This window comes from Rutilus rutilus (assembly GCF_951802725.1).
Source record: "Rutilus rutilus genome assembly, chromosome: 22".
Taxonomy (NCBI): Eukaryota; Metazoa; Chordata; class Actinopteri; order Cypriniformes; family Leuciscidae; genus Rutilus; species Rutilus rutilus.
In genome coordinates this window covers 2,599,681-2,621,856 of record NC_140227.1, presented here as the reverse complement: position 1 = coordinate 2,621,856, position 22,176 = coordinate 2,599,681, and the positions used below count along the sequence as shown (strand labels likewise).

Genomic DNA, 22,176 nt, shown 5'->3' with positions numbered 1-22,176 from the left:
AACGAACCACTGCAATAATATTATTCGATATATTATGTGATCCATTACATTTTCTATTTACTATAAGTTCTTTAATGCATAGTGTTGGTTTGTTGTTTTTTGGTTGCTGAGATAAAGGGTTAATAAACTTAATGAATACATTTGAACACAGAGAACACTGAGTGGAAAGTTTACTGAATTATTTATTGACTTACCCAGATTATGTATGGTGAGATTCCTCCAGATGTCACATACAAGATAAGTCACTTTCAAATAAACAACAGAACCCGTATGTGAACTTCACTGCCAGTCTGTCCATATACTGTAGATGTGGGTGGAGAGGTGAAGAATTATTTTCACCCCCGACTATTACAGTACTAATATTCAAATAATAGTTTGAAGTTAAAGACTGGATATGTCGTGTACATGTGTATTTGTCTTAATTACAACTCATGTACAAAAAAAAAAAAACAGCAACAGCAACACTGGAAACCAATTAAATGTTTATTTAACTAAAACACTGGAAAATATCCAAAAATCCATTTAAAAATGAGATCACACAAATCACACTGCAAGTGATGCATTCAACTTCCTGTAAACAAAAATTCCCAGACAATTCAAGATGAGCAAAAGCACTAACAGAAACAAAGCTTCCAGAAAAAAAAAGAAAAAAAAAATTCAGCTCAGCAAGACAGGAATGAATTAGTATATAGTGAGGAAGCACAGCCGACCACTCAACTATCACATCTTGTTGACTACACCACAAAAGGACAGTTGCAAAAGTAATGCCAGTTTATAACGTATTGTCACAGCCTCTTCAAACCTCACGCTAAAGCAAAAATATGATAAGAGCATTTAAAGACGCCTCATAGCAAAGCAAGTCGAATACAAACAATGGCCTGAGCAATGCTTACAAGCACAAACAATTACTAATTCTTAATTGACACGTCTCATGTAGGGGAGAAAAAGAAAAAAAAAACATCTGGTACGCAATTTTGTTTTCATGCAATGTTGAAAACGGCACGTTAATCAATACTACACCGGGCTCGGCCCTCTCAAGCATTTGGTGAATGTTCACAGGCTGTGAATGATGGATTAGACACTGAGCTGTGCATTAGATATTCCAATCAGCGACGCTAGTCTTGAGAGGCAGACCTAGAACGGGAACGAGACTTCGATCGGGAAGGAGAGCGGGACGCGGAGCGTTTGCCGGGCGACTCCGACTGATGACGGCTCTCTTTAGGAGACGGTGAACGAGAGGTCGATTTGGCCCGGTCTCCGTTCCCATTCTCCATCGGTGAAGCAGAGCGGCTTCGGGACTTCTTGCTGACGGACTTTTCCTTGGAGCGGCTTCTGGAATCTCTCTCCGACTTGGCTTTGGAGCGACTCTTGGAGCGGGATTTGCGCACGTCAGAACGAGAGCGGGATTTCTGCGTGCGCGAGCGGGACCGGGACTTCGACTTCCTGGAGCGGGACTTCGACGGGGATTTGGAGTGAGATTTTCTCCGAGACCTGGAGCGGGATTTACGGCCGGATCTGGACCGGGAGCGGCGCTTGCTGCGGGACCTTGACCTGTGAACACAGTCAGAAGATTAGACCTGCAACTAACAATTATTTAGATTATAATTGACCGTGATTGGTCAGATTGCCTGTCAATCAAACTCCCTGCGAAGGGTCAATTGATTAGTTGGCCGATTATTTCTTCGATTAAATGGATTGAAAAGCCCAGTTTTCTTTTCTTTTCTTTTTTTTCTTATTGACAAAACACACTCTTCCACATCCTGGCCAAAGCTGTCCTTCAAACAAATTTGCCATTGTGAATATATTTATGCTATATGCAAAAGAGCTATAAAGCAAAATGACAGTTTGAATAATTACATTAAAAATGAAGATAATAAAGAAAAATAAAAACACAAACTCGTTGTTAACAGATAAGAGGAACTGCAGGAACACATTCACTCTGGACACAGTAACCTGTTCCTGTCATTTCTCTTTCCTGTAAATGTTAGAAACGTCTTACATTTATATTCAATTACACGCAGTAATCTCTCTACGGTTACCTCTTATAAAATACTTAAATTACAAATACTTTAATGTTGACTTTTAAACCGAAATTTAACGTCCAACAACAGATCTTTCCGCTAAATTAATATTTTGCGCTGAATATGAATCGTCTTCCCCTGTAATGTCTGTTAGACGCGCCGGCGCTCAGTAAAGTCTCAAGTTTAACACAGACTCTCAGGGAGAGCATTCGTGCAAAATGGAAATACTCCCATGAATTTGTAACACTTACAGTAAGGATATAACCGAAAAAAGTAAGTTTTGCGCCAAGGAAACGTCACATATTTAACAGCACACGCGTATCAGTCAAAGCACCTGAAGGGCAAGCCATGCATTAGCTTGAAGCTTGAAGGGTTAGTTCACCCTAAAATGAAAACTCTGTCAGTAATTACTTGCCCTCATGTTGCTCACTATTGGCTGACGCTGGTCATGTGTGTGATGCGTGTGATGCTGGCCAATAGTGAGCCTCCGTTCTGACGTACAACCCAGAAGCGCTGCGCTGTTACACTACGTGAGCTCACTCAGAGAAACAGAAGAACATGAAGAGTTGAATAAAGTCTGTATTTAGTATTCTCGTCGCTTGATAATCTTAAGGTTGAGCCGCTGTAGTCACTAGGACTATTTTAAACATTGTCTTTACTAACTTTCTGGGCCGGCAAGTTTCAATAACAGACAAGCCTATGGAGGAGTGAGACAGCTCTCAGATTTAATCAGAAATATCTTAGTTTGTGTTCTGAAGATGAACGAAAGTCTTACGGGGTTGAACAACATGAGGGAGAGTAATTACTGAGAGAACATTCATTTATGCGTGAACTAACCCATTAAAACAAAGAAGTCTCATGTGTTGGGCAGCTGGGATCACGCACCTGTCCCGCAGCAGCTCTCGGTTTCCAACACTATTTTAGCTGCATTTTGTCCATAGAAATGCGTTATTCAGTGAGGCAATTTAACGCGACTGGCGAAAGTTTTATTGGTTGGTTATTGCAGCCCTACAGAAGATTGTTAGAAAAGCACATCGCACAAACAAACGCGCGCCATCTTACCGAGATCTGGAGCGGGAATGGCTTTGTGAACTCCTGCGGCTCCTGCTGCGAGAACGGCGTCTGCTACGAGACCTGCAGAATATTGTTTGGTTCAAGAAATCTACAGAAAACATTTTTCAAACACACAAGTAAATGAGATGAAGCTAAAAACCGAAGGCCTGACCTTGACCTGCTGCCCGAGTAGGAGCGTCGGCGCCGAGGCTTGTCCTCTACCAGACGTATCTTTCTTCCGTTGATATCAGTGCCATCCAACTTGTCAATAGCTCTCTTCATATCAGAGTGCGAGCGAAACTCGATCACGCCCTCATTGGTCCGTTCTTTGTGGGCGTCGGCATAGGTCACCTCTCCAGCTTGACGCATGAAGTCCTATAGTGAAGAACAAGCTCTTCAATTATACAAAGGTTTTCCAAAGTCACTTAGTGTCAGAATTACAGTAATGACCAGAAATGAGGAAAATATAAACGTCAGGGCTGTCAGCTGAATTAAACTGCACATGCTAAATAAGAAGAAAACCCGCTTAATTGTATTGAATGTACTTAAATGTAAGTACTGGCAGATAATGAAATTAAAAACTTAAGAGCTCTTAAAGCAAAATAGACTCATTTTAAAGAGTGCACTTTATAATGTACTCAAGTAAAACTTAATTTGACATTTTAAAATCACTGTTTTAATATTTTGTTGTGACTAAAATAAGTACTTATTTGAGGTGTTGACTTCTAAAGCACATGTAAAATGCTTGATTATAATTTTAACTGTAGTGTGTTTCAATATTAAAGTTACATTCAGATCATACTGCAATATTTCAGTAATAAGTACTATAAAAGTATGCTAAAATGTACTACTTTCACAAGTCTCAAATTCAGTTACTGTTTATGTACATTTAATGCAAAGTAATTTATACATAAAAAAAATAAAGGCCCGGTTTCACAGACAGGGCTTAGATTAAGCCAGCATTAGGCCTTAGCTCAATTACGGCTTTTATTAAACGTGCCTTGCTTAGAAAACAACATTACTGATGTGCATCTTGAGACAAAACAATGTCACTGACATTGAGCTCTTTTAACTGAAAGCACTTTGCTCTGACATCTTAAACAAGCATTTTAGTCCGGGACTAGCTTAAGCCTCGTCTGTGAAACAAGTGGGTAGAATAAAAACATTTTATCCTGAACCTCTATCCTTTTTGCACTACATTTAATTGATTACTCTGCATTGCTACAGAAAAGCTCACTGGTATTTGAATCAGGACCTTGAAACCAGTTCCTAAGAGGATAGCAACATCAAATAATTAAAATCCCAGCAAAGTGCTTACCTTGAGGTCCTGCCAGCTGCAGCGACTGGACAGGTTCTCCACTATCAGACGGTACTCCGTGCGGACCGGAGGTCCATATTTGTCTCTTCCGCTTCGGCTCCTGCTGCTATAACCACTACTGCCTTCAGACAAAAGCCAAAAGACAGCAGACAATCAGTACTGAATTAGACCCAATGCAAAGGGCGCACACAAGGCAACCTCTTCAGACATCACACTGCATAAAGCATGATGTTGAGGAAAGTCTTCCCACCCCACCCCATTGAATAAACAGACCTCAGCACCACATAGTTCTGAAGGGAACGCTTACTGTAGGATTATTAAAAACAAACAAAATAAATCCTGACATCTGACCGCACTGGATTTGTTCAATCAGTCCTTCTGAAAGGGCCAAAGGTCGCATTGCTGGTCTTTACCCAACAGCTCAAGAACAGCAATGCTCTGAACATGAATACCACTCCAGCGACACAAGGGCGGCACAGGTTTTAACGTGAGCCCCAATTTTAAAGACAGCAAACGAGTACATGATAACCTCACAGGGCTCCAGACTAACATTTGAGAGCAGCTCTACAGATGGGGTCGCCAGGGGGGGGTGTTAAATCAAAAGCAAATTAATTAAAAAGTTCCTATTGTTTTGCATTACCAAGTGCAGTTACTAGTAAGATTACGGGTTTATTTCCTGGAAATGATAAAGCACTGAGCTTGAGTTGAGATGCAGATTAAATTAACTTTTAACATCCTCCCAAGTTTTATAGGGAAAGATTTAAGTGTACCATTGCTCTTCTACAGCGTCACACTGAACTGACCGACAGCTTCAGTGATTATAAAATGAGCGCTCTTTACTTTTGTTTTTCATGAGACTGTGACTTTTGCTACTTCAGTGTCAAACTTTTGACAAATTTATTTCTTGATTTGATATTTTATAAAATGGATTCCATTACACCTAAATATAAATTTAAAAGCAAACCGTGTGGGGAATATATATATATATATTAGGGAGTGGAAGTGGCTAATAAGCCAATAAGTGCTCCTCTTCCGATATCTACTGGTTATACTGGTAATTTCATGTCTTTTTATTTTTAATGTGTGCCATGTGTTAGTTTTCCCACATCTTGAAACTTTTAGTTTTACAAATGGGGACAATCTTTGATAGATGAACAAAATGTTTTTGGTCACTACATTAAAAATAGCATTTCAACTGGATAATGTTTAGAGCTTTGACGTGCTGGAAAACGTGTGAAGCACTTGAAAGTCCATGAATTTCACTCTCGAAAGGTTGTACAAACCCTGAAATGAATCATGTAAAAACATTTGACTATTTCTGCCACAATACCATGGTTACAGTTAGATTTACTACATTAAATCCATGGTGAATGTTGGTGATTTGTGGACTGAAAAGCCTTCTAACTTGCTCATGGCACAATGTCTCTCCTGGTTTCCACGTCAGCGCTGTTTGATCTGTGGTTTATAACAAAATTCGGCAGTGAATTTGAACGTTTCTCACTAGTTCTCGCAGCAATGTTATTAATTTGGCTGCGATTTAAAGTGCTTTCTCACTAGATCTCCCAGCTAACAGCGTTGCGTGAACGAGTGAACCTGTTCTGAGCTTCTCAACTGAGTAGTGCGGTTTCGTTTGACGTCTCTCATATGTAATAGAAAGGGCAGCTCTTATGATTTGGGCAACGTGGTGGTCGCACCAGTGAGACGCAAAACGCAACCATTTGGTTGCAGTCTGGAGCCCTGTCCTCATGAAAACAAACAGAAGTAAGATTACAAAATAAAATAAAATAACCAAGACTACTTACTTACATTAGATGCTGACGTTACCTGTCTACTGACAGAACAGCGACAGCAAAAGACACATAGCAAGGGAAGCCCATTGCTCTTTTTAATAAAGAAATAAAAAAAATAAAAGGAAAAACTAGCGGGTAGCTACATAAATTTGTTTAACCTGACCAATATTTCGTTCAACATAAAAACCAATGGGTTTCCTCACCATCACCCTGGTCTATTGGCAAAAGGCAGCTGTCATCATGGCTTCCGGTTAGGTCAGCCAAGGGTCAAAGGGCAAAGGTCACACACACATTGTAAGGTGAAAGCCAAGGCCAAACGGGACAGGCAGTCATCTTAGCCTCAATGGACTCGGACTCAGCCCGCACCGGACTCTTTTAAATTGAAACATCAAGGACTTTTGTTAATGTTGAATTCAGATGTAAACACAAAATCGCATCGTCACACGTCATACTGTTTACATGCCAGTGAGGCTTCAGGTTGTGGCACAAAACAAAAAAAACAACTCATTACTAAATCTATTAGCTAGAATAGATTTAGAGCTGGACCAATACAAAGTGGAAACAGCCCATCATCTGACATGTAAACATCTTTAGTCCCTAACTTTTTTAGGTTTACTCAAGTTATACTGCACATTCTCATGACCCTTGGCATTTAAAAAAATGGGCCAAAACTACAAAAGCAAAGGCATCTTTTAAGGGAATCCCCATTTAAAAAGGTCATATTTCAGGACCATCTGCATTAAACAGAACATAAGATATCCCAGAAGCCTTCGATCGGGACCACAGGAACTGCAGACTTCAGAGAAATGTAGTTAGTCACTGGATGCAGGTGCAAATGCCGTCCACTGGAAATTAAAACAGTTAGGCTATTATTCACCTCCAACTTTTTCCTCGTGCCTGAGGGGGAAGATAAAGAGAGAACAGGTTTGTCGAGGTGATGAATGAGACTGTACTTACTGCGGCCACCGCCCCCATAACCCCCACCGCCACCGCTACCGCCACCGTATCCATCTCGGTCTCGCCGCGGTCCTCTCGCGTGCTCCACGATCACACGCTCCCCGCACAGATCTTTACCGTTCAGCTCGTACACGGCATCATCCGCGTCACGGTTGTCTTCAAACTCCACGAACCCATACCTGGTAAAAAAAAAAAACCTTGGGTTTAAACATAAAACGTTGCATACTGATTTTTTTTATTTTTTTATTAACCATTTACAACAAAGCCCAAGATCCACCCACAACCTTAAGACTAGATAAAAATGAATAAATATGACATGAAATTAAAATAAAACTGACCAAAACAATATATATAGAAGGATCTCAAAGTCTCAAACTTTTTGATGAAGTCTCAATAAGGTCCAACCAAAATTGTATGGTCTTTCTGGTAGCGTCGTGCACTCAAATGTCCAGCAAATGGGACATCCAAATAGACATGGCTGGAATATTGATATTTTGAAATGATGAAAGAAAAAAAAAATTTAAAGATACTTCAAACGTGAAATTAAAACAGCAAGTCATTGTTAATGAGTGATTCATTGAGTTTCAACCAATTCATTCAGGAACAAAGCATTTGACTGTCTTAATGAACGAGCCATTGAATCATTCAAACCATTCAGTAACGAAACACCACCGCGCATTGAGATTAACATTTGTCAAGTCACTTATTTATACAGCGCTTTCTACAATACAGATCGTTTCAAAGCAGCTTTACAGAGATAACAGCAAAATAATGCAACAAAGATTGTTTCCAGAAGAAAATAGCATCATATTCCAGCTTAAGTAAGTTCAGTGATGGTTCATTTTTGTTGTAAAAACGTTATTAATTTAGTTCATTTATATACATAGCCGCTCTAGAGAAAACAGTGATGTCATCGTCCAGCTCAGTTCAGTTCTCATATAAATGGTGTAAATGTAGGCAGATCAATAATATTATTGAATATTAAATCATTTTCACAGCGCTTGTCAGTGTCTGCTGGGGCAGTGTGAACAACGGGACAGTTATTTTTCATAAAATTCTAACTTGTTTGTTGGCGTTAGTGCGGTGTGAAATGACCTTAAAGTGAGGGACATACTCGATAACATCAGATCGTACATTGTTAAAACAACAATCATGATATTATTGTGGATGATGTGTGCGTTCTCATGCATGCAAGTGCGCTGAATGCCGTTATAGGAATAAGCAGAACCTGCAAGTGGTCCATTCTTATTTTTTATGGAATATTGCAGTATTTTATCAATGATTTATCTGTATTTTTCACACATTCTTTGGTCAAAATAACTTCTCTCCCTCTTGCAGCAGCAACATCCATTTTCTTCTCCGATGACGTGTTTAGTGGCGCGAGGGCGGGGCAACCTGTTACGCATGAGCTCCACCAATAAGCAAACAACAACCAAAGCCCCTTTCAGGCGACATCATCCAATCAGATCACTCGGATATCCGTCAACGTCACAACAGGGCAGAAAACACTAGAAAACTGCAGTTTCAGGCTCACTTTGAGGGGACAAAAGAGTATTGAGGTAGGAATCAATGGAATACCAACTAAAGACAAGTGTTAAGAAATGAGTGCAACAGGTTACGGAAGCAACATTTTTTTTACGGTATTATAAACGAGGTCGATAAATTATGGCATATGCTTTTGTTGAAGCTGTCAAGATTTCAACGTATTTAAATAATCCTGCTTGAAAAGCAGAAATCCTGGTGAAACACTACGCCAGGGGGAAGAAAGGCTGACATGTACACAGTCTTCGTCAAAAATGGCTTTTGAAAACGCATTCTATATATATTCGCATTAGATGAAACGTTTTGTTTAATACAATTTAAATAGCTTTAAGCTGCTCGTTGTCAATATTAGGCCAAAAACGTCCGCCATATTGGCCAGTTTTATGCACAGCACATTTTGGCAAGTTGTGCTATATAACGGCAAAACAGTGTGAGAATCATATTGGTATGCTACTCCAAAAAGCCCGAACTTCTTAATGTGTGTATTTTATAAATACATGCACTAAAGTGTGCGAGAACTAATGCGCGCGACACACACACAACGGCGCGCCGCAGTAACGTTATCGAATTCAGGTCATCAGCACCATTACATTTGTGCACTCTAACGTTACATACTAACTTCAGTTGATATTTTCTTAGATAAGCGATCATTTACTTATTGTGCTTCAGAATCGAGGCACAATGATGTAAAATCGTATGTACGTTAATCATCTGGTCGTATAAAAGTAGTTCACGCGCTGTGGACAACAAATGTCCGCCATTTTGAGCACGCGGTGAGAGCCGCTGTCAGACGGATAAAATCAACAAGACACCAGCATATAAACTTAAATCGTCACTTAAATTCAACATCGCAAGCATTACGAGGCATTTAATGTCTATAAATGTATTGAAGATGTAAAGTTGGTATCGTTATGAGGCCATCGTCAAGGCCGCGGCACGCTCCACAAACTTACCCGTTCTTCAGATCGATCTCCAAAAGCTTCCCGTACCCGCTGAAAAACCGCTGTATGTCTTTCTCCCGCACATGATAGCTTAGCCTGCCGACGTACACTCGCGGCATGGTTAATGTTTAGTTCTAGTGAATATCAAACGTACGAATCCCTGTAGCTTTAATCGCTATCGTTCTCTTCGGAATGGCCACCTAGCGGTTATAGCGGTCACCATACCGACGTCACTTCCGGCGTCTCCACGCGCATGTTGCACTTGCCTAGAAGATAGTCTGTTTATACTGAATGATTACGAATGTACTACACAACCTCAGATTGCTTAGTTTAATAATAGATGATAAATAATTACATTTCTTGTTTACAGTTAAAAATGGTCCACATTCACAACTTGCAGTGCATGAGTTTGTGTCATTTAAGACTTCAAGGGTTTTTGTTAATTAAACACAGCAAACTTAACCCCATTGTTCATTACACTTCATAAGCAAAGACATGTCTTCTACATTTTGAACAGGGTTAGCCCAAATAGACAATTTAAGCACAAGGGACAAAAAAAAGCAAAGCTTATAAGTGCTGTTATGCCATATTCTACAGACCAACTGCAATCTTGAGATTGATTGATTGTGCATTGTAATTATGTTTATGTATTATTAATATTTTTTACAGTATATGGTGGTAATATGACATAATACATTTAAAAGAAGTCAGCCTGGCAACTATCATAAGGCATCTCAAGAATTCAATACTATTTAAGAGTATATTTTCATTCCTCTATAGTTTACTCTGAGAAACTGCCTTGACTCGTATCACTCCCTCTTGGGCACAAGAAGCTGCGAGAACACCGTCCTGTCTCCACAAACGGCCCTGGACGAAGCCTCTGCTGCCGCCTGATGGGAAATACAGGTGTATTGGACCAATGCATTAACATATTATAGTGTTTATTATCATCATATACTCATCACTAGCTTTGTTTCCATGCAAAATTGCAATTTTAACTTATGCACAAAATTGGAATATCGCGTAAAACATTTGTGAATCAAACATGCGTTCAAGAGACCAAAATCGTCACTTCCTAGCATAAAATATCCGTAAATAAATGGAAGTTGCTGCATTCGGGCTCTTTTTTCCTCCATCATAAATGAGTTTGTCTCAGAGCGTCTCACAATAAACGCTGTCATGTTCTCTAGCGTTCGGATGCTGGTGTTTGGGAACACACTCGTATGAGACGCTTCTGGAGGGAATTAAACCAAATCATTCTGATCACAGACTTTGGGTGCTTCTCAATATCCCTCCTTGTCTCCTCTCTCCTCCGTCCTCCATCCTATGACCCGGAAACCGATCGAGCACAGCCATCTTAAAGGACATGTCAATTCTCTAATTGCACTGCGGCACGAGGAGTCGAGGATCGAGGAGTGAGGAGGCTTCCAGAGGAGTCATGAGCGAGGATACACAGGTGTATCCTATGCGGAAGAGTTTTATCGACTAAAACGTGACGCACGTATAAATTCTCCTCCCCCTTCACATCGGTCACAATAATTTTGATTTATACTTTACTTTTGCAGTTTATATAAACCACACATCTCACATATTTCAACAGGGTATCTTTCTTTATTATTATTTATTATGAATTTCTTAAATAAACAAATTTCAACAACATGAGGGCAGATCCTCTGAGCGCTGCTGATGACGCGATGAAGTGACGCTCGAGTGATCAAGGATTCCAATGTATAAAAAAAGCTTTAATTCGATCCCTCCGTCCTACAGGGGGCGGAGCTGAGACGCGAGGAAAGGAAGCGAGGAGAGGAAACGAGGATGCACAAATAAGAATTGAGAAGCACCCTTTGACTCCGGCGTTTCAGAAACGCCAAACCAACATTTGAGATGCTGCGATGTGATTGGTCCGCTGACTAGTCTAGTTATCCAATCACAGCCTCTGCTGAGGCAAAGTCGCATGAGGTTTTTGTTGCGCATCAAGGGATTTATTCAGTAAATGAGTTTCCATCGTAGTTTATGCACGTCTTCTTATAGGATAAAACAAATATATGCCTCAATTGAGCGCATTATTTTGTAGAATTTAAAGTCCCCAATTGTATTCCTTAAAACTCATCTTTGATCACCAAAATTACATATTTAACATTTTTTTCCTGCCTTAAAATATCTTGAATGTAATTCGACACCCTTGCCTCATTTAGTATACGCAGATCTATGAATATGCAAATGAGCCCCGCCTCCACTCACTCACTCAGCTCAGAGATCCACTGGTTGACGATCACACGTTGATCTGATTGGTTACAAGGTAGTTTGTGATGTCAGAAACACCAGCGATTTCAAAGCGTGTTTTTGAGACTGTCTTTGGTTCACTGCAGTTTTAAGGAGGAAATACTCAGCAATGCTGTCGACTTATGAACTTACACATGGTTTGTCTTAAAGCAGTGGTTCTCAATCCTGGTCCTGGGGACCCACAGCTCTGCACAGTTTGTATGTCTCCCTCATTTAACACACCTGATTCAGATCATCATCTCGTTAGGAAAGAGCTCTATGAACTGAACTGGGAGTGTCAGATAAAGGAGACATATAAAATGTGCAGAGCTGTGGGTCCCCAGGACCAGGATTGAGAACCACTGTCTTAAAGCATATTAAAAACACCACATAGACACATAAACAACATTAAAAACTGGGGGGACTTTAAACACATGTTCTCGTTTCTATTCGGCATGTTTTAGTGCGATATCCCAAAACTCACATTAAAAATCTCGGATGGAATCATGCAGTGCATTACTAATGAACTACATGAACATGCAAGAATGGATGGAAGCTGCTGACCTGACCACGGGCTTTCGCATTCATAGAGCATCCACTCGTCTGCTCTGAATGTGCTGTGAAACCACATGGCGTGATCCAGAGAGGCGGAGAACTGGGCCTTGTGATTTGGGTACGGTAACAGTGCCGTCCCCAGGAAAGCGTAGTCCGATACATACGCTGCCACACAACAGTGTAGTTTCATGTCACCAGGTCCTAAAACACAACACATACAATATTCAGAAATATTAAACAAGGAAAGTACAGTCATTATCCAAAATGAACACAACAGGTTTTTACTTACGATAATGACTGTACATTACTTAAAGGCACACTATGCAGTTTCCGTTTTTCTCAAACAGCGACCCCTAGAGTCTCTGTGGAGTACTTGTATTAACTTGTACTAACAAATGAATATTCACAGTAGGATTTTTTTAGGACTTCAAGATTTCTATAAAGATTTGACTAAATCCCATGACTTGTCCAGTCTAAAAACCCTTGTGAAAAAGAAGTGTGCTTAACTGTGCAAATCACATCTTAAAAGTATATATATTTTTCACAAATTCCTTGCAGATAATATTAATACAAATTTCTTAAAACATTTAAAAGTTTTACTTTAAAGTTAATTTTTTGTTTTAATCAACACTTATTTTGATGTGCTGACTAACATACTAAATAACTTGATTATAATTTCAGCTGTATTATATATTACCTTTAATGGTTAATTTATTTAAAATATTCTAAATTGCAGTTTACAAATATATTTAAATACACAACAGATTTTCCACGGTATATTTTAGTTTATCATAACTGCTTATTAGTACATTCAGCAGCACACTTTACCATATTTCAAAGACAATAAAAGTAATAATGAAAGAACACATATATAGATGTACTAAAGTGAGTACTAACAGCACTCAACTAATTGCATTAACATTACATTTAAACTATAACATATTTTCAATTAATTGTAAATAAAATTCAATTAAATGCCCAAAACATTACACATCCAGTTTGCACTTGAGTTTATTCTTTTTAAATATATAATTTCCATAATAAATATTCTTTTTAGAACAAGTATGCTAAAGTGGACCTCTTTTTCACAAGGGAATTTTTCCAGGTTTTTCTTGACTTTGAAAAATTAATAAGAGGTTCATTCATCTGAAAAGAAGAATAATCTTGCAATTTTAATTTTAACCTCACAACTAATTTTATAGCACATCATTTCATTAATCACACACTGTCAGAAATAATGTGCAAAAACACCTTGGACAATTTTGTGCCTTATCTACCCCTAAAACGTGCCTTCTAGTACCTTGTTATGTTCTACAGGGTGGGCCATTTATATGGATACACCGTAATAACATGGGAATGGTTGGTGATATTAAAGTCCTGTTTGTGGCACATTAGTATATGTGAGGGGGCAAACTCCTCAAGATGGGTGGTGACCATGGTGGCCATTTAGAAGCCACAAACAGGACTTTAATATCACCAACCATTCCCATGTTATTACGGTGTATCCATATAAATGGCCCACCCTGTACTGTGTGTTTATGTGTAAATAAAATACACAGATGTCCTTTTACGGGTCCTGTCATAGTGACAAGCTGTTGTAAAGGTATCATATTTGCAATTTTCTTCATTCTAAGTGGTTTGAACTATAAAGAAATGGTGAGATGAGATGCTTATTTTACCTATATGTCCTCTTGCTCGCACCCAGAATAACGTCTTTGGTTCCATGGCAACATGTCTATAAAAATCAGGTGGGTTGACTGGCTTGATCTCGATAGGAACTTCATCAGCAAGTATTTTATTTAGGCCCTGTCGTGTATTATCAGCCAGGTTTGGATCACTGTAAACAAAAAGAAAGTCATATAATCAGGGTTTGAAATGAACACCCGCCAACGCTGGGTAACGCTGTCAAATCACGAGCCAATCTGGCGTTACTTGTTATCCTTAATCACTTTGCTGGGGAAGTTCGTGTAAACCAAATCTGCACAGATTTAGTGCAAATACTCCACTCGTGACCCATCATGATATCTTAATACAGCGTATTGCACAGAATCTGCGCATATCTGGCTTATATGAACATGCCAGTCATACGCAACAAATAACGGCACGCTTGTTCATTTGCATTGAAGCAAAAGCGAAGATTAAAAAGCATTTGGTGAACAGAAAAGACATTGTTATTTTCCAACATCCCACATTTTTTTATGTTCTTTGTATTTATTGATCTGTCCACCTAAAATACATTTTTGGTGATGAGGATGAAAGAGGAAGAGAGGAGATGCTGGATTACAGGATTTTGTTTGGTTAAGAAATTAATGTATGAAATCCAAATTGTATATAAATAAATAAATAAAAGCTATGACGTAGTTAAAGCTGCAGTCCGTAGTTTTTCCTCTTTGTCGCCATCTCGGTTCGAAATCTGCAATTGCAGTTATTCACGGAATTATCAACTTTATGTGGGTTGTGCCTCGGCACAGCGCGGACGAATCCAATGTTTTGAGGAGAGCGTGCGGCTGTCAGTCGGTGTGGATACTGGCATTCGCAATCGCAGATTCTACTTTTGGAAGTATGACCAACATAAGAATTTTCACTGGAAAATGTCGTCTGAACAAGCAACATCCACTTTTGTTCTGACCAACTAAGGGGAAAAAAGCATTGCAGTAAATCACACCGATTAAATCTATCGATCGCTTATGTCTTTCCCTTCCAGCAGAAAAAAAGCCTTCTCTGCGTCCGTTTTGAACCCCTTCAAAACACCGAGTTCACGCCACCTTTCGCTTTTTACAGCGGGTGAATCTCCAGTTGGTGATTGTCGTTTGAACCTTTCTGGATCCGCCATCAAATTGATAAGTTTAATTATATCAAGTGCTTTGAGAAAGGGCTATAAATCTCCAGCATCCTCACACTCATAGCCGACTATCCGAGACTCTTATTAATGTGGACAGACGTAATGACACAAAGACATGCTCGAATGTCCCGCGGAAATCCACCAGAACCACTGGAGTTAAAAACATTATTACAAGCTTACCGTTTTGAGTCGAGCTACGGCAAGCAGAGAGTTTTGAACACCGGCTGGTTATGGACTTGCTCAAAAATTTATTTGGGATAATTTTTAACCCCAAAAAGCTACGGACTGCAGCTTTAATCTGGTTTATTTTTGGCTCAGAAGTTCTGAATGGCCGGTAACTTGAAAATTTAGTAGCCAAATTGGCCGGTGGAAGAAACCCTGCATATAATATAAGACTTATAATTATAATTCACTATGGGAAACACATGGTGTTGTGCTGAGACCTGAGGTAGCGCTGAATGAGCTCCTCAACGGTGAACAGTGTGTCGGGTGGAGGGACGGTGGGCATGGTGAACTGATGCTCCAGTGGACTCGGCTGCTGCGTGTGAAACGACGCCTGACAGATCAGAATGGGCTGACCGTGCTGAACGGCTTTCACAGACCGCACGGAGAAGCTGCGGCCATCCCGAGTCCTTTCCACCTGGTACAGCACAGGCACCTTTGGGTCCCCTGAACACACAATTGTTGAGGAATACAGCGAAAACCAAACTTTCCATGTGTGCTTAGATAACCTCTGAGTTTACCTGCTCTCACGAAGTAGCAGTGCAGTGAATGAGCATAGAGATGTTCACTGACTGAATTGGCTGCGGCTACAAGAGCCTGTCCAACAATCTGACCACCGAAAAGGCGTTTAGTGCGAGGAACCCAGTGATGTGTCCCTCTGTAAAAAAAAACAAAAAAAACATGGTAATACCATGGTACCCTTTGTTAGTTTAAAAAATATATATTCTAAGAACATTTTCATAAAGCTCCTATTGAAGGGTTAGTTCACCCTTGAATATGAAAATGAAAATTATCCCATAATTTACTCACCATCAAGTCATTCTAGGTGTATGTGACTTTCTTCTTTCAGCCGAACACAATCTGATTTATATTAGAAAATATCCTGGCTCTTCCCAGCTTTATAAAGTTATAAATATGGACATTTTTCAAACTAAAATGCATCAGTTTGCTTCAGAAGGCCTTTATTAACCCCCTGGAGCCGTATGGATTACTTTTATAATGGACGAATGCACTTTTTTGGGCTTCAGTACTATTCACTCCCATTATAAATCTTGGAAGAGCTGAGATATTTTTTAACAATGCCGATTGTGTTTTGCTGAAAGAAGAAAAGTCATAAACACATAGGATGGCTTAAGGACGAATACATTAGCGCAGTGGTTTCCAAACCTGTCCTGAAGGCACCCCAACACTGCACATTTTCTTTGTCTCCCTAATTAAACACACCTGATTCAACTCATCAGCTGATGAGTTGAATCAGGTGTGTTTAATTAGGGAGACAAAGAAAACGTGCAGTGTTGGGGTGCCTTCAGGACAGGTTTGGGAACCACTGCATTAGCCTATGGAATCATTTTATTTTGGGGGTAAACTAACCCTTTAAAACGTTATTTCTGAATGTTTGCTGAAAGTTCAAAACATTTCAGTTTCTTGAATGTTTTTAAAAGACTGTTTTCTTGGTTATAGGAATGTTAAGGGAACATTCCATTTTAGAATTCTGCAAACATTACTGGAATGTTACTTTTGAATGTTCTATGAACGTTCTGAAACAAGTTGTTACATTTATAAAACGTTAGAAGAACGTCCAACTAAAACGTTCCAGAAAAAAAAACGTTCCATAAATAAAGATTTTGTGCTGACGGTTTGAGAGAGCATTATTAAAGATCAGATAACTCACTGGAAGTATTTTACTGGTGCTAAGTAAATCTAATAGACTCAATATTTTGAAAAAGACATGTGTTTACCTCCACAGGTCGGTGTCGAGCTTTTCTAAATTCAAAACACTTGTAACCAGAACACTTCTGAGATCAGCTTTACCTGAATTAGACATATGGTTTACTACAATATCATCTCGAGATTCACTACCGCGTTCAGCCATATTTACCGGTGATGAGTCGTTCAAGAACGATCTGTTCATTCATTCCGTCTGTCACGTGACAAATGAACGAAAGACTCGGAAGGTAAAGTAACTATTTATGTTCCCTGTAAATTATTTTTGACTACATTATAATGGTTTATTAATTCAGAATATGATCAAGATGTGTTCGGGCAATTCGCCTGTTAAAAGTATAACATTTAAAGCCCCTTAAATGACCGAAATGACGCGAAAAAAGATTCGTTCATTTTGATGAACGAGATCGAACAAGAGAGTCAGTAAAATGATCCGAACTCGATTCAAACGCTTTTTAACGATTCATTTGCGTCATCAGTTAAAATGTTCATGGAAGTACTGCCCACGTGGCGTGCTTAAAATGTTGTAGTAATTTTTCTCGGTAAATATTGCCCCGTATTGTTGTATTGGTGCATATAAATGAAAATTATTACATTAGTAATTGTAGAAATCAGTTCTGAATCTTTGAATCAATTGAACCATGATTCACTGTTCTGAACTTAGAAGGAGAAACACTGAGGACATCTGCTGGTCAAATGAGTCGTAACTTAAGCAGCATTTCAAATGATTCATAATATTTGCATATGAGTGCTATTTTTACAGAAACATAAATACGTCTGCAATTAATGTCCTTAAATAATTTAATTAATTAAATAACTACAGGTTATAAAGTTATATAACAAGCGACTAATATAGCTCTATAAATGTTTAAAATAAAGGTTGTTGTATTGTGCAATACTTGTTTCATACAGCTACTCGTTGTAGACCGTTTGCATCTCTAAATATCAGAAAAATATCAGTCTGGCTTTCCTATGTAAAACCTACCGCATTTTGCTGTGTTGTGTTTTGGTGAGAAGACTTGATCGATACCAAATTTAAAATGCTGATCAGCCCAAATTTGTTTGAATCAGTCTGATCTGATCGATTATATCAGACTGTTCTTGCTTTAATGCTTGCTAAAACTGTGGCCTCTCATGATCATCAGATGTGTGTGTGGCTCCACTATCATTGAGAGTCCACAAGAGGGCATCACATGTTAATCATTCACGAGTTCCTTTGACAAATCGCTGTAACGCTGTTCTCTTGAATGAGCATGTCAAAAAACACTCATTATATGACATATCACGGTTTTTAATAGAGCTAAACGACACGTTCACCTTATATAAAACCAATGTGGATGCCGAAACACGCGAATTCTTGATTAACACATTAAAACACATTAACATGACTTGATGTACATCCATACAATAAATAGCTGTAGCAATGAGATGTTTTATTAAAAACAATAAATGAATAAAACAATACCTAATAAAATAATAAATCCTAATGATAACGATGATAACCCGATGGTCCCCCCAGATGTGCCTGGCTCCCCATCATCATCAGCACGCGCGCGCACGTTCACGCGCACGCGCGCTCTCCTCCTCCAGCGCTGCTGTTGCTGTCAAACTGAATCACATCCATCGCTCGCTGCTCATATTCCCGCACGCAGATTGGCTTCTCCGTGTTTTATGGTGTGTTCTCATCTCCATGGCCACATCAGAGGCATCAGAAGATCGCGTTGTGCAGAGAGGAAGATCTCGAAGTGACCCGAGCATCATTACCGACACGCGTGTCGTTTACACGAACAGCACAGGTGAGGATATATATATATATATGTGTGTGTGTGTGTGTGTGTGTGTTTACTGCATAGATATCTGACTGTACCACTGCGCACGGAGAAGCAGTTTTTCGAGAAACCACAACGCTGGCATGACTGGCATGATGTCTTTGCACATGCATTGCTGATGATGAAATCCATCATTGACATGTTCATGCTCGTGCACTGCGAACTGTGTGGAGGTGCTGGTGCTGATGCTGCGGTGACGCGCCGGGCTTCCCCGTGACTGATGGATCAGCACATCCATGATATGAGCTGGTTTCAGGATAAACCTGAAGAGCTTCAGTGTCTGCATCTGCCCAGTCACAGCTGTGAATCACTGTCTTTGACTGACCTTTAGTTACACTGAGTAATATGCAGTAGATTGAGATTCGTGCTGCAGCTGAAGGACGAATGAACGAAGGATGAATCATGATTTCAAGTTGTAACAAAGTGTTTGCAATGGCTTCGTTAAAGAGGATGAATGCAATTAGCCGAGACAGGCCTCATCTATCACAAAGATCCTTTCCAATAAGTGGCAAATTGGAGTTTTTCATTCTTGCTTCTGTCTAGTTCTGTGGTGGTGAAAAGGCATTTGACGCAATGTTTTATTATTTCTACAAACTTATGTGCATCCCTTTCTATTCGAGCGTGGAAACTCTTCACCCTGAACGGCTAAACTGGGATTAGTGATTGAAATGTGTTAAAAGCCCTTTGTTTGGACACAGACAGGTGGTGAACATTTATCCTTGGATTTGGAGCTGATCACACTGTTCCAGTAATACATGTTGACATATTGCTGAACTGATGCACACTTTCCCCAGTGATGTGGGATGTTAGACTGCGGTATAATCTCTGCTGATCAAAACCTTATTTATATCCTCCTGTATATGTTTGTTATACTGCTTGTTTGCTTGATGCTTGTGGTGTTGCATTGTGTGATGCTGATGTAACTTAATATCACCGCCTTAACGGTAATATGAATATAAGAGAAAAAATTGGCAAGCACTTTCGCAAACCCATCGCAAAAAAGAAGTGTGCTTAAATATAATGAATGTGCACTTGTAGTGTACCTCAAAATCCATGTGAAGATAATGTTAATGAAACATAAGGACACTTTCAAAAGTGCACTTTTATAATAATTGAAAGTACTTATTTCTATCTTTTTTTTTTTTTATAATAGCACACTTATTTTGATGTGTTGACTAACATTTAGTAAAGCACATGGAAAGTGCTTGATTATGAAATTAATTCACATATTTTAAATGTACTAAGTTGCAACTTTATCGTATAATTACAAATATGTTCAAATGCAAGACATATTGTTTCAGGTGAAATGACATTGTACACGTATATTGTAATTTATCATAAATGCTTAGTGCATTCAGCAGCACACTGCCATATTTCAATAACTTGAGAAGTAATTATGAAATTACTGTGTGTTTATGCATATGAAATTACATGTAAAGATATAATTTATACCTGTTAAGTGGGTTAAAAAAGATCTCTAAAGCAGTCCAAAAGCATTTAATATAAATTCAAACTATTATACATTTTTCATTTAATAGCAATTAACATCCACACTGTTAGACTTTTCTGTAATTTCTACAGTTATTTACTTTAAATCCACCAGTATTATACTGCTATTTCTCTTTACAGTAAATAACTGTGATTCCCATTGCATCATGGGAATTTTCTGTGACGTCTAACACCACATACAGAGACTTACTGTATTTTTAAAATTTGCTGTATACTACTGTATTTGACGTAACGGCTTCTCTGGCTGGCACCGTTCCATCGTGCTTTTTATTTCCTAATTTTTGCCTTACACCGCGTGTCTACAACGCTGTAATAGCCAGAGGCTGTCTATACTGGACACATTGAAGCCAGCTGACCTTTAATACAAAATGCAAACCTGTTTGTCCCTTGTCAGAAATAGCGACAAGATTATTAAAATTAATGATATATCAAAATTTTGAAATCTAATTTATATTTAGTACAAAAAAAAAAAAAATTACAGTAGTGTACTGATTAGCTTTGTTTGTACAGTAATGCACTGTATTACACAATTACAGTACCATACTGTAAAACTGAAATACGGTTTGGTACTGTAAATCTTAATTACAGTAAGTTACTGTAAAAACCCCTTGAAAAGTCTAACAGTGTAAGTGTCCGAAAACAATACATTCACTTGGCACTCAAGTATTTAAAGTATATTATTTTTCATAATAAGTATTCTTTTAAAAGCATGCTAAAGTGTGTTGTTGTTTTACTTTTACTTTAAGCAATAAGTTTGTGTTTACAAGTTACTGGTTAACAACAACCAGCACTTTTGAAAGAACTGATCACTGATTTGCCAGATTTCACTGTTAGTGGCTTCAAAACTCCTGTCATGAACTTCTTGAAGCTCAGCTGGTGTTAAAAGTGTTTAATCACAGAAACATGTACTCAAAAGTGTCAAAAGTATTATTAGAAGGGACTGATTGGTACACCAACAAAAGTCATTTTTTAAAAATCAAACTGCACATTTTTACTTTTACGGTGTTTCGGCATGGATCTGACAGGGAACACACACTGAACACGTGAGCTGCTTTGATTAAAGCTCAATGTACCGTAAATCTTTGGAAGATTCTCAAGAGATTGACTCAAGTACTACAACACTGCTTGTTAAGGTCGACAAGAAATTGAATTGTGCTTCTCAAACAAGAACAAATGTGGGCGGGGCTTGATTTTGTCTCTGAGGAACTGATTGGATGGTTGTGGTTTGCTATTGGTGGATCTCATGTGAGTGACAGGTTGCCCCGCCCTCGTCATCATAGAAGAGATTCAGCATCCAGTGAAATAAAAAATACTGCACAATACGGGGGTTTTAGATTGTGATCAGTTTTGTGATGAGTTTTTTCTCCTAGAAAGACGCATCAGTCCATATAATCATGTCACTGCACATCAGAATATTGGCACGAGCTGCATAACAAATTGCGACATGGCAGAGACGCCACTGGCCAAGCTTTCTCCTCGACGAAGCCTTTCATCCGTCGCACACACACACACACTGCGGCTTTCATCTCGCCTCTCGAGCTGCTCTTCAGAAACAGAGCCAAAGACAGATACAGTAGGAGAAAGAGGACATGACACACATGGAGTCTCCT

At 39.0% G+C, this 22,176-nt stretch overlaps 3 protein-coding genes across 4 annotated transcripts in view; 1 reads left to right on the top strand and 2 right to left on the bottom strand.

Moving 5' to 3' along the window:
* Positions 1-470: 470 nt before the first annotated feature.
* srsf6b (serine and arginine rich splicing factor 6b) lies at positions 471-9,859 on the bottom strand. Its single transcript, XM_084396091.1, has 6 exons — positions 9,635-9,859; positions 7,140-7,318; positions 4,393-4,514; positions 3,247-3,449; positions 3,084-3,155; positions 471-1,551 (listed from the first exon to the last, which is right to left on the bottom strand). The coding sequence occupies exons 1-6, from the start codon at positions 9,739-9,741 to the stop codon at positions 1,116-1,118; spliced, it is 1,119 nt and encodes a 372-aa protein (XP_084252217.1). The 5' UTR covers positions 9,742-9,859; the 3' UTR covers positions 471-1,115.
* Positions 9,860-9,938: 79 nt separating this feature from the next.
* acot8 (acyl-CoA thioesterase 8) lies at positions 9,939-17,409 on the bottom strand. The gene is made up of 6 exons (XM_084395982.1): positions 17,243-17,409; positions 16,025-16,161; positions 15,725-15,950; positions 14,119-14,276; positions 12,449-12,640; positions 9,939-10,512 (listed from the first exon to the last, which is right to left on the bottom strand). The coding sequence occupies exons 1-6, from the start codon at positions 17,374-17,376 to the stop codon at positions 10,397-10,399; spliced, it is 963 nt and encodes a 320-aa protein (XP_084252108.1). The 5' UTR covers positions 17,377-17,409; the 3' UTR covers positions 9,939-10,396.
* Positions 17,410-18,837: 1,428 nt separating this feature from the next.
* Positions 18,838-22,176, top strand: part of phactr3b (phosphatase and actin regulator 3b) — a 75,815-nt gene continuing 72,476 nt past the window's right edge. For both annotated transcript variants that reach the window (XM_084394823.1, XM_084394822.1), the window contains exon 1: positions 18,838-19,024. In XM_084394823.1, coding sequence (XP_084250949.1) covers positions 18,919-19,024 — 106 coding nt within the window. In that variant the 5' untranslated portion in view covers positions 18,838-18,918. The remainder of the gene's footprint in view (positions 19,025-22,176) is intronic.

Excerpts from the sequence above, each read along its gene's own strand:
- srsf6b (XM_084396091.1), bottom strand. The coding sequence starts at position 9,741 with ATGCCGCGAGTGTACGTCGGCAGGCTAAGCTATCATGTGCGGGAGAAA. Across the intron at positions 4,515-7,139 it reads TTATGGGGGCGGTGGCCGCA|GCAGTAGTGGTTATAGCAGC; the intron begins GTAAGTACAGTC and ends TTTTGTCTGAAG. Across the intron at positions 3,156-3,246 it reads TACTCGGGCAGCAGGTCAAG|GTCTCGTAGCAGACGCCGTT; the intron begins GTCAGGCCTTCG and ends AATATTCTGCAG.
- acot8 (XM_084395982.1), bottom strand. The coding sequence starts at position 17,376 with ATGGCTGAACGCGGTAGTGAATCTCGAGATGATATTGTAGTAAACCAT. Across the intron at positions 15,951-16,024 it reads CTGCTACTTCGTGAGAGCAG|GGGACCCAAAGGTGCCTGTG; the intron begins GTAAACTCAGAG and ends TTGTGTGTTCAG. Across the intron at positions 14,277-15,724 it reads CTCATTCAGCGCTACCTCAG|TGATCCAAACCTGGCTGATA; the intron begins GTCTCAGCACAA and ends TTTTGTTTACAG.